Raw genomic sequence first — 15,595 nt, forward strand, 5'->3', positions numbered from 1 at the left:
AAGAAGCCTCAAATAAAAGGGAGAAAAATTAAAGAAAGAAAGCATGCTTCAGTCTGTATTCAATCAATATCAGTTCTTTCTCTGGAGGTGGATAGTAGACTTCAGCATTAGTCCTTTGAGATGGTCTTGGATCATTGTATTGCTAAGAATAACTAAATCATTCACAGTTCTTCACTGAACAATATTGCTCTTACTGTGTATAATGTTATTCATCTCATTTTGTTCACTTCACTATGTATCAGTTCATGTAAATCTTTTCAGGTTTTTCTGAAATCATCTTGTCATTTCTTAAAGCACAATAATATTCCATTATAATCATATACCATAGCTTGTTTAGCCATTCTCCAATTGATGGCCATCCCTTTGATTTCCAATTTTTAGCCACCAGAAAAAGGGCTGATTTTATACATATATATATATATTGTGTGTGTGTGCAAATAGATCCTTTTCCCTTTTTTTGGGATGTCTTTAGAATATAGACCTAGCAGTGGTATTGCTGGATTAAAGGCTATGCACAATTTAGTTGTTCTTTGGGCATAGTTCCAAATTGCTCTCCAGAATGGTTGGATCAGTTCACAACTCCACCAACAGTGCATTAGCACCCCAGTGTTCACACATCTCCTCCAACATCCAACATTTTTCTTTTTTTCATACCAGTCACTCTGATAGGTGTGAGGTGGTATCTCTAGTTGTTTTAAGTTGCATTTCTCTGATCAATAATGATTTGGAGCATTTTTTTCCTGACCATAGATAGCTTTGATTTCTTTGTCTGAAACTGCTTGTTCATATCCTTTGACCATTTATCAATTGGGGAATGACTTGTATTTTTATAAATTTAACTCAGTTCTCTTTATTATTGAGAAATGAGGTCTCAATCAGAGATGCTTGTTGCAAAATAGTTTTCCCAGTTTTCTACTTTCCTTATGCTTTTGGTTGCATTGATTTTACTTGCGCAAAAACTTTTTACTTCTATATGATCAAAATTATCTATTTTACATTTTGTAATGCTTTCTATATTTTCTTTGGTCCTAAATTCTTCCCTTATCCACAAATCTGACAAATAAACTATTCCATGCTCTCTTAATTTGCTTATGATATCACCCTTTATGTGTCTATCATGTTCCCATTTTGACCTTATCTTGGTATGTGGTGTGAGATGTTGGTCTATACCTAGTTTCTACCATAATTTTTTCCAGTTTTCCCATCAGAACTAAGTTCTAGAGGAATTCAGACCCAAAGAATACTTCAAATCTGGGACAACTCTTTTGGGTCCCTCACATGAAAGAAGGGATTGCACAAGTTACTGCTAACATCATCCATGGCATATAATAGGCTCTTTATAAATGCTGGTTAGGTGACTGGAGTAAATTGTATAAAGTGATCCCAGGTGATTTATTCCTTTCTAAAAGATATTTGCTTTACTTTGCTTCTTCAGGAGCTTAACAAATATGTTCTCTGGAAGTCATGAAGATGCAGTCACTACTTAAACTTTATCTTCTGAATGTCCTTGTACAATCTCTGATTGCATCTGATGGTAAGCTTTATTATTGTGTACAGAGGGAATATCATGTATTGGAGAGGGGGGATGGTTCTTAACCTGGGATCTTCTTTGAAAATATTTTTTAACTGTTTAATTTTTTGTAATACTATGTATTTTATTTTACATATTTAAAAATATTCCTCAGGAGTTGGGGAAATATGAAAAAAAACTTCTTAGTAAAACTGAAAATATTTTAAAAATCATATTTCTTTGTTCTAGAAGCCCTTTGAAACTGCCTTTTTGAAGGTTGGTTAAACTAGGTTAATAACAAAATGCCTTTCTTGGGAAAATGGATTAAGAATGGTTATCAAAACCCAGAAAAAAGACTATCTCTAGATCAGCAGTATCAAACATGTGACTGCACAAGTTTAGACAGACACTCTGGAAGCAGCTTGAACAGATTAAAATAGGATTGGTAAATATTTGACAAAATAAAAATACAGTAAAATATAAATCATGTTAATATGTTCACACATGTACAATTTATTGGCACTCCCTCAACCCTTTGAGTTTGAAATCATTGCTCTAGATAATTTCCTGCCCCATCCCTTGAAGTGATTGAGCTATTGACCCATCTAGGCAGTCCCTATTTTGTCTATATGCTGAAATTATTGTTACTATAAACCACCCTTCGCCATTCTGAAAGGATGATACTGATTGAAATTCAGAAAGGAGATCCTTTTCAATCCCTGAGGAAAATGATCCAGGAAGGAACTGAATTATGACTATTCTGGAAGCTGATCCTGTATTTTGACATTCTATCATCTTTTTCTTGTTTAAGATTCCTATAAATGTTACCTCCAATTGTCTTACGATAGACACATGTTGGAGGGCATGGGGGAAATATGTTAGTTTGAGTATCTTTTTCTAGGATAAAGTAGTTCAGATATTAGAATTATATTAAATAAAATTATTTCTGGCAGACTTATTCTTAAATGCAGAATACAGAACAGAGTCATTCAATATGTCAAGGCAGTCAACATGCACCTAGTACCAGGAATTATGCTAAGCTCTGGTGATAGGAAGAAAGGTTTAAAAAAGTCAAAGTTTGGAAATAAAATATATTTATATACAAATAAGGATATGTGCAGAATTAATTGGAGATAATCAACAGAGGAAAGGTACTAGCATTAAGGGGAATTGGGAAAGGCACCTTAAGATGAGATTTTTAGTTGGGACTTGAAGGAAGACAGGAGGCATAAATAAAGAGGTAGAGAATTCTAGGCATGGGGGACTTCCAGTGAAAATACATAGAGAAGAAGGGAAAGAAGGGGTCCTATCAAATTCCTTTTATATCAGAAATATGGTACTGATACCTAAACCAGAAAGAGAAAAGCAGAGAAAGAAAGCTATAGACCAATTTCTCTAATGAATATTTATGCAAAAAATTTTAAATAAAATAATTACAAGGAGATTGCAGCCATTTACCACAAAGATCATACACTATGAGCAGGTGAGATTTATACCAGGAATGCAAGGTTGGTTCAATATTAGAAAAACTATCTGCATAATTGACCATATCAATAACAAAACCATCAAAATTCATGCAATTATCTCAATAGAAGCAGACAAAAAAACTTTTGAGAAAATAAAACACTCATTCCTGTGAAAAACACTAGAGAGCATAGGAATAAATGGAGCTTTCCTTAAAATGCCAAGTGCTATCTATATAAAACCATCAGCAAGCATTGTCTATAATGGGTATAAACTTAAAGCCTTTCCAGTAAGATCATGGGTGAAGCAAGGTTACCCATTATCACCATTATTATTCAGTATTAGTTTAGAAATGCTAACTATAGCCATAAGACAAGAAAAAGAAATTGAAAGAATTAGAATGTCCTTAAATAAAGAAACAAAACTGTCTCTCTTTGCAGATGATATGGTGGTTTAGAAAATCAACTAAAAACTAGTTGAAATAATTATTAATTTCAGCCAAGATGCAGGATATAAAAATAAGCCCACATAAATCATCAACATTTCTATATACTGCTAACAAAACCCAGCAGGAAGAGATAGAAAGAAAAATTCCACTTAAAATAACTACAGACAGTATAAAATACTTGGGAATCTACCTGCCAAGACAAATCCAGGAACTATATGAATACAATTTCAAAAGACTTTTCTCACAAAAGTCAGGTCTAAACAATTGAAGAAATATTAATTGCTTATGGGTAGGACAAGCCAATATAATAAAAATGACAATTCTATTTAAATCAATTTACTTATTCAGTGCCATATAAATCAAACTGCCAAAAATTATTTTACAGAGCTAGAAAAAATTATAACAATTCATCTGGAAGAACAAAAGGTCAAGAATATCAAGGGAATCAATGAAAATAAAATGTGAAGAAAGGTAGCTTAGAAGTACCAGATCTCAAACCGTATTAAAAGGAGATATTCATCAAAACAATCTGGTGCTAGCTAAGAAATGGAGGGGTGAATCAATAGAATATATTAGGTATGCTATACACAGTAGTAAATAACAATAGTAATTCAGTGTTTGATAAACCCAAAGATCCAAAAGTTTGGGACAAGAAATCACTATGTGACAAAAATTGCTGGGAAAGCTAGAAAAAACACTTTGAGTGAAACTAGGTATGGACCAGTATCTCCTACTGTATATCAAGATAAGGTCAAAATGGGTACCTGATTTAAATATAATAGGTGATATCTTAAGCAAATTAGGGAAGTATGGAATATTTTGCATGTCAGATTTATGGATAGGAAGAATTTTTTTTTTTTTTGCTTTTTGGAGGGAGGAAGGTAGGGCAATTGGGGTTAAATGACTTGCCCAAGGTCACATGGCTAGTTTTTGTGTTGTGTCTGAGGTCAAATTTGAACTCAGGTCCTCCTGACTCCAGGGCTGGTGGAGTCACTATGCCACCTAGCCACCCCCTATAGGAAGAATTTATGGCCAAACAAGAGATAGAGAACATTATGGGATGTAAATTGGGTAATTTTGATTATATCAAATTTAAAAAAGTTTTCATACAAACCAATGCAGCCAAGATGAGAAGTAAAGCAGGAAGCTGGGGGGAAATGAAGAGCAAGTTTCTCTGATAAATGCCTCATTTTGTAAATATATAAAGAAGTGAGTGAAATTTATAAGAAAATGAATCATTCCCCAATTGATAAATGGTCAAGGGATATGAACAGTCAGTTTTCAGAAAAAGAAACCAAAGTTATCTAACAGTCATATAAAAAATGCTCTAAATCACTATTAATTAGAGAAATGCAAATTAAAACAACTCTAAGGTACCACCACCTCATACCTCTCAGATTGACTAATATGACAGAAAAGGAAAATGAAAAATGTTGGTAGGATGTGGAAAGATTGAGAAACTAACACACTGTTAGGGGAGTTGTAAACAGATCCAACTCTTTCTGGAGAGCAATTTGGAACCACACACAATGGAATATAAAACTATAATCTGACCCTCCAATATAACTACTAGACATATGCCCAAAGAGATCAAAGAAAAAAGGAAAAGGATCTATATGTACAAAAATATTCATAGCAGCTCTTTTTGTAATGGCAAAAAAATGGGAAATTGAGGGGATGCCCATCAATTGGAAAATTGTTGAACAAGTTGTAGTATGTGATTATGATGTAATACTATTGTGCTATTAGAAATGACAAGCAGGATGCTTTCAGAAAAACCTGGAAAGGCTTACATAAACTGATGCAAAGTCAATTGAACAGAACCAGGAGAACATTGTACAAAGTAACAGCACTTTTGAAGTAGATGTAGTTATTAATCTCATTTTGCAGAAGAAATTGAGACATAGGTAAGTTAAACAACCAGCTCGTATGTATTTGAGTTAGAATCTAAACCTTAGGTCTTCTTGACTTCAGACTTCGCTCTCTAGTAATTACTACAGACTACCATGCAATCTCAAAAATTCCCATTATCTCATAGACTCTGACCATTGAAGACTATTCTCTTTTGGTATGATTATTTAAGGTTTTTACAGGGAGAAAGGAAAATCAAGGGGGTTAGAATTCCATATTTATTCCCAAAGGCATGCTGATAAATCTTTAAGAAACAATTTTCTCCCCAAAAGAAAAGGTAATTATGACACACTTTTAAATTTAATCTGCATCATTAATATTTTCTCCATCACTTTGGCTAGAAATCAACAAAACAATAAATTAAGCCCTGACTTGTAGTGTTTTCTGATTTCTAAGGTATAAATGTTCATTCTGAAAATTTAACAAATGGCTCACTAACTCCAGCTCATCTCTGTTTGTATCCCACAGAAGAATTTTTGCTCTTTTCCCTGAATCTTTTAGAGTCCTCAGAAAATTATTGAATAGGTGAAGTCTTCCCAAATCCCCTTTATTTCTCTTTCCTTTTTCTACAACTCCCTCCATCACATATTACATCCAAACCTGTCATGACCATATCTTTGCATGTCTCTGTTCTGTGTGTAGTTGCCTTGGGGTTCTCGTCTGGCTAATCTGATTAATCCATAATAATAATAAGTATATGCTATACATATATAATATGTTTAAATGTTATATACAGACATTCATATATATTATGTATACAAGCATATATGTGATATACACAAACATACTACACACACATATAGCTTTAAAGTTTACAAAACACTTCTCATGCGCTGTCTCATTTCGGCCTTAACAACAACTCTTGTCAGGTATTACCTACATTTACAGATGAATAAACTAAGCCTAAGAGAGTACTATGTCACACAAAAGTGTCTAAGGCAGTATTTGAACTAGATTCTTATTGAGTCCAAGCCCAACTAGCCACTAAACCACTTAACTAGGTTCTTCTAAAATTATTACATTTATTAGAAATCATTGGTGCTACCACCTCCCTATTAGTACATTTACATTGTTAACAGGAGTGCTCTGAAGACAAAATGGAAGGCAGGCCATGGGCCACGGAAGGTGCTTGGAGACATCTAAGCAACCATCTCTTCTGCCTATGCTCAAGCCTGGTTATAATTGCCAAAGTTAGTTCAATTCAGTTGAAGAAATATTTAATGAGAATCTACAATTTTCCTAGAATCATCACTATTTAATTTTGGATCATAGAACAACAATACAGAAAAAGAAGAGTTAGCAATGGAAAAAACAAGAGACCATTAGTCAAGAGACTTGGGTTCTAATCCTGGATCTGCCACTAACTAAATGTATGACTGAATAAATCATTTAATCTCTGTTGGCCTCAAGTTTCTTCATATGCAAGATGAAAAGATTGTTGGAATTAGATGGCTCTTAAGCGATCACTTAGTACAACCTATATATGTTTCAGCCTTATAGTATGTGATTTAGGATCACCCTCTATAACATGTGCTCAATATGACTTAAACCATTAGAACTCTGCCAATTTTGGTGTTTTGGGCAAGAGGAAAACAGCACAAGTAATAAAAGTAAAGATAAAATTATGTGAAAATAATACATGTAATTAAGACAAATTCAGTGGTGGCAGTGAGGGGGAAGGACTGGTTTTGGTGTAGGAGTTTCCCAGCCTGGGCTCCATGAGAGCCGAGACAGAATCTCATTCACCCTTTATTTCTCCTTCTTTTTTCAACAACTCCCTCCATCACATATTACCTCCAAACCTGTCATGCCCACATCTTCACATGTCTCTGTTCTGTATCTAGTTAGTTGCCTTGGGGTTCTCTTCTGGCTAATCTGATTAGTCCATAATTATAATAAGTATATGCTATACACATATAATATGTTTAAATGTTGCATGCAGATATTAATATATGTTATATATTCATACATATTATATATATGCACATATCTATATGTGATATACACAATATCTGATATACACAAGATCTGCAAGATTAAGGGGTTAAAACTGAGCAGACAGAATGTAAGTGGGGAAAATATACATATATAATGTGTGTGTGTGTGTGTGTGTGTGTGTGTGTGTGTGTGTACACCATGGTATTCATGAGTACAGCTTCCTCCACCACAGTGGTGATAGAGACTGATCCCTATTAGAACTGATTATTCTTGATAACTAGGTGCTAAGCTCATTTGCTCATTTTTTTCACCCTCTAACATTTATTATCTTGGGACAAAGCCCATCTCCCATTTTGCTATGGTTCAGTTTATCTTTGCTAAGATTGACGTAGCCCTTGCTATTTCTGGTGTTTTCCATCCATCAATTATTCATTATTCTTATTGCAACTATCTGTGTCTATTTCCTTTTAGATGGATTCCCTTTCCCTTATTTTTATAGAACATTTTCTCCTCCTATGACTACTGTTGTTGGAAGGCTTTATGGAGATGTGATCCTTCCCTGCTTATTTAACAGCGGGAGTGGCATAGTGATTCATTGGCAGAAAGAGGGTAAGACGGTACATAGCTACTACCAGAACAGTGACCAGCTGGGAAAACAAGACCCCCGTTATGCCAACAGGACATCCCTTTGGCTCAATGAAATCAACAATGGAAATGCCTCACTAAAACTTAGCAGGTTAAACCTCCAAGATGAAGGGGTTTACACTTGCTATGCAGCAACAGACCCTGAGCCAAAGACTATAGAAATAGAGCTGAAGTTGGGAGGTAAGTAAAATGTTCTAATTACCTTCTAACCTATGGAGGTTCTTCTTCCCATGAATACTACAAGAGACAGTCTTGGGGATACACAAGGCATCTGAGCCCCCAGTGCTCCAATGAGCACAGGCTTATATGTCCAGAGCAGCATTTCAAAAACAAAGACAAAAACAAAACAGTTCTCAAAGTCCTTCCCAACTCTAAAGCCAATGGAAGGCTGAATTGATTTGTATACATGACAATAGGAAATACAAGTAAACATTTTGGAGGGGGGCACAGCTAGGGGAGTTGAATGGTCCATACAAGAGCCTTTTTGTTACTGTGATGATTAAGCTTTACTCTATAGATCGGAAATAAAGCTATTTCACATAATACTTTTCTGTATAACTTGTTTGTCCCTTTAAGCACAAACACATTAAAATGTCTTTCTAAATTTTTAAAAGAAAGATTATTTAGGAAAAGTTATTCAGAAATTATTTAGAAAATAATTACACTATTTTCTAGATTATTTATTTAAGAAGGCAGAAAAGTATATAAACTTTCCTTGGTAACTCGGGAGTATCATTATGAATATCAATTATTATGGTATGATCATGATCGTATCAGTGTAGTATGGTTGGCTCAAATGGCTACCTATATCGATGTAGGCAAGAAATACAATGGTCTACTCTAGCACTGTATAGGGAAAATCAACCCAAAGCCCACAGGCAAATAGGAAAGGGGCAAACAAAATGGAAACTTGTTAGTATGTGAGTAGCTGAGGCATCCAAAGCCTTCACAGCTCTGTATGCAGAGGCAATAAGATAGAGTGTGGGGCCTGGAGTCAGGAAGACTAATCTTCCTGGCTGACCTCAGACACTTACTAGCTGTGTGATCCTGAGCAAGTCATTTAACCCTCTTTGCCTCAGTTTCCTCATCTGTAAAATGAGTTGGAGAAGGAAATGTCAATCCACTCCCAGTATCTTTCCCAAGAAAACTCTAAAGGGGATCAAGGAGAATTGGACACAGCTAAAAATGACTAAGCAACAACAACAAACTCCTAGTAGGAAAACCCAGTAAATCCATCACATGGACCTTGGAAGTCACTGGCAACAGCAGTCACAGTGTAAGAACACCAGCAAGCAAGTATAGTGTAGAAATACTTAAAGTGAAGGAGCTTAAAAGTCTGTAACTCCCTGACCCGAGATGTATTAGAGGACTCTAAAAATGCTATGAACCTCAAAGATCAAAGGGAACCAGAAATTTACCATTGCTCTTAGATTAGACACATCTGGATAGGAGGAGATATGTCCAGGAATCCAGGTGACCCAGAGCAAGACCAAGCAAGACTGACTTGGCCTATCAAACGTTCATCAGGAGGTGGAGGCTGGCCCTAGAACAAAGCCTTCATTTAGGATCTAACAATGGAGACGGGGTTAAGCAGAAGAAATCTATCACCATGAAGAATTATTATGGATTGAGAAAGACGCAAAAAATCCAACAAAGAAGAGAGCAAATCCACAATAACTTCAAGCAGAGAGTCAGGAAAAAAGAATTTTCTATGAATATTAAATAAATATCTGGAAGCAATGAAGAAAGAGAGGAAAATGAAATTAAAAACTCTAAATATCTTAGAAGATAAAGTAGTAAACATAACCCAAGTAATAGACTTCCTGAAAATTAGAAGGATGTGATCTAAATCAATATCTTCACAAGATAATAAATATTAGAACAAAATCAAAAGATGGAAAAAATAAAATATATCAGAAAAAGGTATCCAAAGTTTTAAAACAACTGACTTAGAAAACAGGTCACATAGAAATGATTTAAGAATTATATGTTTCTTTGAAACTATAGTCCAATAACAACTACTACCCAAAAAAAGCATCAATAGTAAATTTCAATAAATCATAAATGAAAACTTCTAAACTGATTAGAAACAGAGGGGAAAATAAAAATAGAAAAAAAACATCATTATCTTCTGAAAGGAACCCCAAAAGGTAAAGTGCCAGGAATGTCATAGTCCAAATCTAGACCTTACACAAAGAACATATACTGCAAGCAGTCAGAAAGAATTTAAGTACCAAGAATTCACAATCAAAATCACCCATGCTGTCTAGGAATACAGTATGCCACAAGACAAAAGATATAGCCTTAAAATAACTTAGAAAGAGTCATGAATAACTTTCTTTGCAAAATTGAATTTAATCCTATAGGAGGAAAAATGGATCTTTAATGGAATGAGCACAGGTATCAAACACTTGGGAAATGGTTAACAAAATAAATAAAATACAGTAAAACATAGATAACATTAATTTGTGGTTTTCTAAATTAATATGTTGTTGGCAAGGATCTGTTTCGATTTGAGTCTGGCATCCCTGGAATAGAGGGTTTTCAAGCGTTTGTGATGAAAAGACAAGAAATGAGTAGAAAGTCTAAAGCATAAACACATGAGCCAAGGGAAACTTGAAAAGATAAAATTTATATAAACAATCAGAAGGAGCTGTAGGATAATAAAGTGCTAATATCCTAATAGGGGAGGAAAAGAAACAAAGGTCCCTTCAGAATAGGAATTGAGTTAAGTAAGGCAGAGGGAATAATAGTGGATTGATTTTATTTCAGTGGTTTTAAGAAGGCAAAGAAAAGTGGTATGGGGGTGGTAGTAAAAGGAATACTAGAGTAGAAAGGAGAAAGAAAGGGTGGAACTTGGCATTTCTTATTACTGGGGTGTATTACATGATACAAATATGGAAGAAGACACAGGAGACTAAGCATCAAATGAATCTCATTTTTATCAGAACTAGACAAAAGAGGGTTTAACACACACCTACAATTACACATACACACATAGAATTTGGTGTAGAAAGATGTCAAACTTAACAGGGGAACTGGTGGGAATAAAGTGGTGAGGGTGGGGTTAAGAGGATAAGACTGGAATGGAATAGCCATAAGCAAAACAAATCTCAACTTTGAAGAGTCGTTTCTTTCAAGGAGGGTTCAAATTTTAAAAGAAAAACGTAATCATTTAATTTTTTTTTATTTTTAAAGAAAAGACAAGTATTAGTGATGGGCCTAGGGGAGGGGAAAAAGGGAAGCAGTGGATAAGAAACAGATTGTTTCAGTTATAAACCAGTGGTGTTGATGTCCTTTCTCTTTCACACCTTCCTGAAACTTGTAAAGAGATTGCTGGGAAGGGTGCCAAGAGGAAATAATATGGGGAGCGGGGTGGATCTTTATGGCAGGTTTCTCTGGTAAAGGCCTAATTTCCAAAACATATAGGAAGCTGTTTCAGCTATATAAGAACAAGAATCATAACCCCAATAGATAAATGTTTAAAGGATATGAACTGACTGTTCTGAAAGGCTGAAATCCAAGATATCAATAGCAATATGTGGGGAAAAGGTAGGGAGGAAGGGGCAGGATATCTAGGTGGCTCAATAGACAGAAGCTGGATCTGCAGTCATGAAGACTCATCTTCCTGAGTTCAAATCTGTCCTCAGACATTTCCTAACTGTGTGACCCCAAGCAAGTCACTTAATCCCTCAGTTTCCTTATCTGTAAAGTAAGCTGGAGAAGGAAATGGCAAATCAATCCATTATGTTTGCTGAGAAAACCCCAAATAAGGTCATCAAGAGTTGGACATGGTTGTAAAGCAACTGAAGTGAACTGATGGAAATGCTTCAAATCACTATTAATAAGAGGAATTAAAATAGTTCTGAGGTTCAACCTCACACCCATCAGATTGGTGCAAAAACAACAAAAATAAAAAATAACAATTGTTAGAATGACTTGGGGAAATCAGCTTCACTAATCTGCTGTTGATAGAGCTATGAATTATTCCAGCCATTATGAAAAGCAGTTTGGAACTGTATCTCAAAAGTATATATATATATATATATATATATATCCTTTGATTCAGCAATACCATGAACTGTCTTTAAGAGATCAAAGGAAAAGGAAATATAAATATAAGAATGTTCATAGCTGTGGGGTAGATAGTTGGCTCAGTATATAAAGCATGGGGCCTGGAGTCAGGAAGTTTTATCTTCCTGAGTTAAATCTGACCTCAGACACTTACTAGCTGTGTTACCCTGGGCAAGTCACTTAACATTATTTGCCTCAGTTTCCTCATCTGTAAAATGACCTGGAGAAGGAAATACAAACCACTCTGGTATCTTTGCCAAGAAAACCCCAAAGGTAGTGATGAAGAATTGGACACAACTGAAACAAATGAACAATTACAACAAAATTCATAGCAGCTCTTTTTGTTTTAGCGAAGAAATGGAAAGTAGGAGAATGGCTGAACAACTTATGGTATGTGAATGGAATGGAATTTTGTTGTTACTGTAAAAAATGAAAAAAAGAGATCATTTTAGGGAATCACTTAAAGACATGAACTTAGTTCTGACTGGAGTGAACAGAACCAGAAGAATAATTTTAATAGCAATATTGTAAAGAAAAACAACTTTAAAAGACTTAGCTCTGGTCAAAGCAATGACTAACCAGGGCTCTTACCTCCATGGATAGGAGCACTGATGATAAAGTGTATTACCTCCCTCCTGGCGGTGAAATGACAGACTGGAGGTACAGAAAGAGATTAACTTGTTTGAACATGGCCACTGTGTGCATTTCTATTACTTGATTATGATTGTTTGTGCTTTTTTTTTTAACTTAGAAGAGAAAAGGTGAACTAGAAATAATGATGCAAAAAAAAAAAAACAACCCAAAAGAGTGGAAAAATAGAGTTATGAAAACTTATTTTTTTTTAATGAATGGAAGAGACCAGAAGGAAGCACAGCCAAGGAGGATAGCTTTGAAAGTATCATATCATATTTATTATATACTTAAAATACTAGCTATGTGGAATAGACCTTCATGATTTTGTATACTATTCTCTTTTTAAGTTCTACCCTGCATATAAAAATGTTCTTTTTGATATATTACTTAAATTCAGAATTTAAAAAAAATTAGAATGTTAAAACTTTGTAATGTCATATTCTGAAGTTCTCAGTTTTTAAAAAAACTGTAGAGGTCGCATACCCCCACACTAAACAGCTCTAACCTGTTATGCTTTTTCTTGGGTCAATTGGAAAGTTTTTCAGTTTTATTCGCTCTCAGGCTTTTGGAGTTTGCTTCTTGCTGCTATCAGCATGCCGGCTTTTAACAGTCTCGTAACTCAACCCTTTTGATATACTGTAAGCTAGAGGCTAAATAACCAAGTCTGTTGAAATCATGTGTAATGTGAAAATAAATAGACTCTGAGAGGGGCCCTGTCTGAACAAAGTGCCTGATCTTTAGTGCGTGCTTTCGAGACATTATTTTGACTACTTGGGTGCCCTTTGCTTACTTTTGCTGTATTCTCAGCTATATTCCAGGTATTTATGGATGTCTAGGAAACACAGTACAGAAATAGTATTGTCTCATTTATTATCCAGCAAAAGGATTACTTGCCTGAAGATTTTTTGTAGAGTGCTTTTCTTTTAAGAGATGCTTGGGTTTGCTCTTAAAACTCAACTTTTATACCGTATGATTTCAAGACCTGTACCAACTCCACAGTCAGCTAAAGAGTATGTGGTGGCTTCAAGTTCACCCATTCTTCATTCTCTCCCCCAGCTTTCATCACACCTGTAATGGAATACCAAGAGCAGAATGGAGATGACTATTTAACATGCTATTTTGAGGGGGCTTATCCCCTTCCAGCTATAAAATGGATGGAAAATAACGCAACAAACCTAGAAAGCAGCATAAAAGTTTCATTTCACCCTCTCTTCTCTGTGAAAAGTCAACTCAATATCACAGGCTCAAATTCTTCTTACCAATGCATTATTGAAAATTCAGTACTGAGTCAAAGATGGATTGGAAAATGGAAAACAGAAGGTGAGCTTTCTGCTGTTTCTATTCACAAGGAGTTTAAGAGCCCAGAAGTTGTTTGGGTTTTTTGGTAGATCTTAAAGGGCTGTCTAAATGTGGGCTGTTGTATAGAAGATGATTCCTAGCTCTACATAATGCTAAGAAATGAATATCTGGGAACTGATGGGAACCAAGCAAAATATATGCACGCATGTATATGTACATACATGTGTGAATATATACATATATATGTGTACCTATGTGCATGCATATATATTGGGGGCATGTATGTGTATATACACATATACACACAGACACGTAGGGGAGAGTTTAGATAGATAAGATAATTTTTGTTTTGAATATGTTGAGTTTGAGATGCCAACAAGAGGATACCCAAGTCCTAATGTCTAACAGGCAGTTGGTGATTTGAAACTTGAGCTCAAGGGAGAAACTAAAGCTCAATACATACATGTAGGAATAATTTGCATAGAGATAATTAATGAACATATGAGAGTTGATGTGAACCAAGCAAAATAATGTAGAGACTCAAGAAAAAGTGTGTGTGTATATAAATATATATGTATGTATATGTGTGTATACATGCATATGTATGTGTATATAAATATAATATATGTGTGTATATGTATACATGTATATCAAAATAGAAGTATATGTCTTATCTACAGCTATGTCTGTGTCTATATCTATATCTATATGCATGTATGCTGTATGTCTCCCCCTCTCTAATTTTATTTTACAGATATGCATATATGTATACATACCAGTTCTCCCTTAATGTTAGTAAGCCATCCTGTAGACTTCCCCCTCCCCTCAAGGGGCTCTGCTTGGCCCCACCCCTCCATGGCTAGGTGGCTTGGTGACCCAGCGTCTGGAGTGGAGGACCCCAGTGCTGCCACCCCTAAAGCAGCCTGCCAGAGCCAGAGCTGGTTTCCTGCTGCCAGCCTACTAGAAGCAAGAACTGTTTGTATATACATATCTGTATCTATAAACTATGATCTTTTCTATCCAAACTCTTGGCACCTTCCAACTTCCTATTCCCTATTATTACATCTGAGGGCATTATCCTCCTCTTAGTCACCAGGCTCACCACCTTGATCTCATCTTTAATGTCATCCTGAACTCTTTCCTTACACTTGCCCCATATAGCACATCTGCTGCCAGCTCTTATGCCTTCAAACATCTCTCATGTATAGCCGTTCCCTTCCCCCCATCCACATAGCCACTATGCTGATGCAGGCTCCCATCACTTCATATTTGGACTTTTGATACAGCCTTCAGGTTGGTTTCCTTGCCCTGTATCTTTCCTCCCTCCATTGTCCTTTCAGCTACTGAAGGAATGTTCCTAAAGGCAGGTCTTATATCATCACCCCTCCCCTACTTGACTGTCTCCAGTGACTTCCTATTGTCCCTAAGGGTCACTTATAAAAATCCTGTCTTTGGCTTTTAGAGACCTTCACGACATAGTCCTTTCCATTCTTACACTTCACCCCTCCCCATGTACTACTTGGAGACACAATGATCCTGGACTTCCTGCTGTTTCTCATGCACATAACATGCCACCTGCTAATTCTATACCTTTTCACTGTCTGTTCCCTATATCTGGAATGTTCTTTCTCCTTTTGTCCCTATTCCAGAGGCTTCCCTGGTCTCTGTCAAGA

General features: G+C 35.6%; 1 protein-coding gene across 4 annotated transcripts in view; it reads left to right on the forward strand.

The window, feature by feature from the left end:
* The window catches only part of HHLA2 (HHLA2 member of B7 family), a 93,565-nt gene that overhangs the window by 64,636 nt on the left and 13,334 nt on the right, over positions 1–15,595 (forward strand). For all 4 annotated transcript variants that reach the window (XM_069069809.1, XM_069069810.1, XM_069069808.1 and 1 more), the window contains 3 exons: positions 1,436–1,534; positions 7,743–8,096; positions 13,680–13,943. In XM_069069809.1, coding sequence (XP_068925910.1) covers positions 1,465–1,534; positions 7,743–8,096; positions 13,680–13,943 — 688 coding nt within the window. In that variant the 5' untranslated portion in view covers positions 1,436–1,464. The remainder of the gene's footprint in view (positions 1–1,435; positions 1,535–7,742; positions 8,097–13,679; positions 13,944–15,595) is intronic.

Source organism: Petaurus breviceps, unplaced genomic scaffold, assembly GCF_028583685.1.
Source record: "Petaurus breviceps papuanus isolate PSGF00001 unplaced genomic scaffold, PetGlider_PUasm1.0 90792, whole genome shotgun sequence".
Taxonomy (NCBI): Eukaryota; Metazoa; Chordata; class Mammalia; order Diprotodontia; family Petauridae; genus Petaurus; species Petaurus breviceps.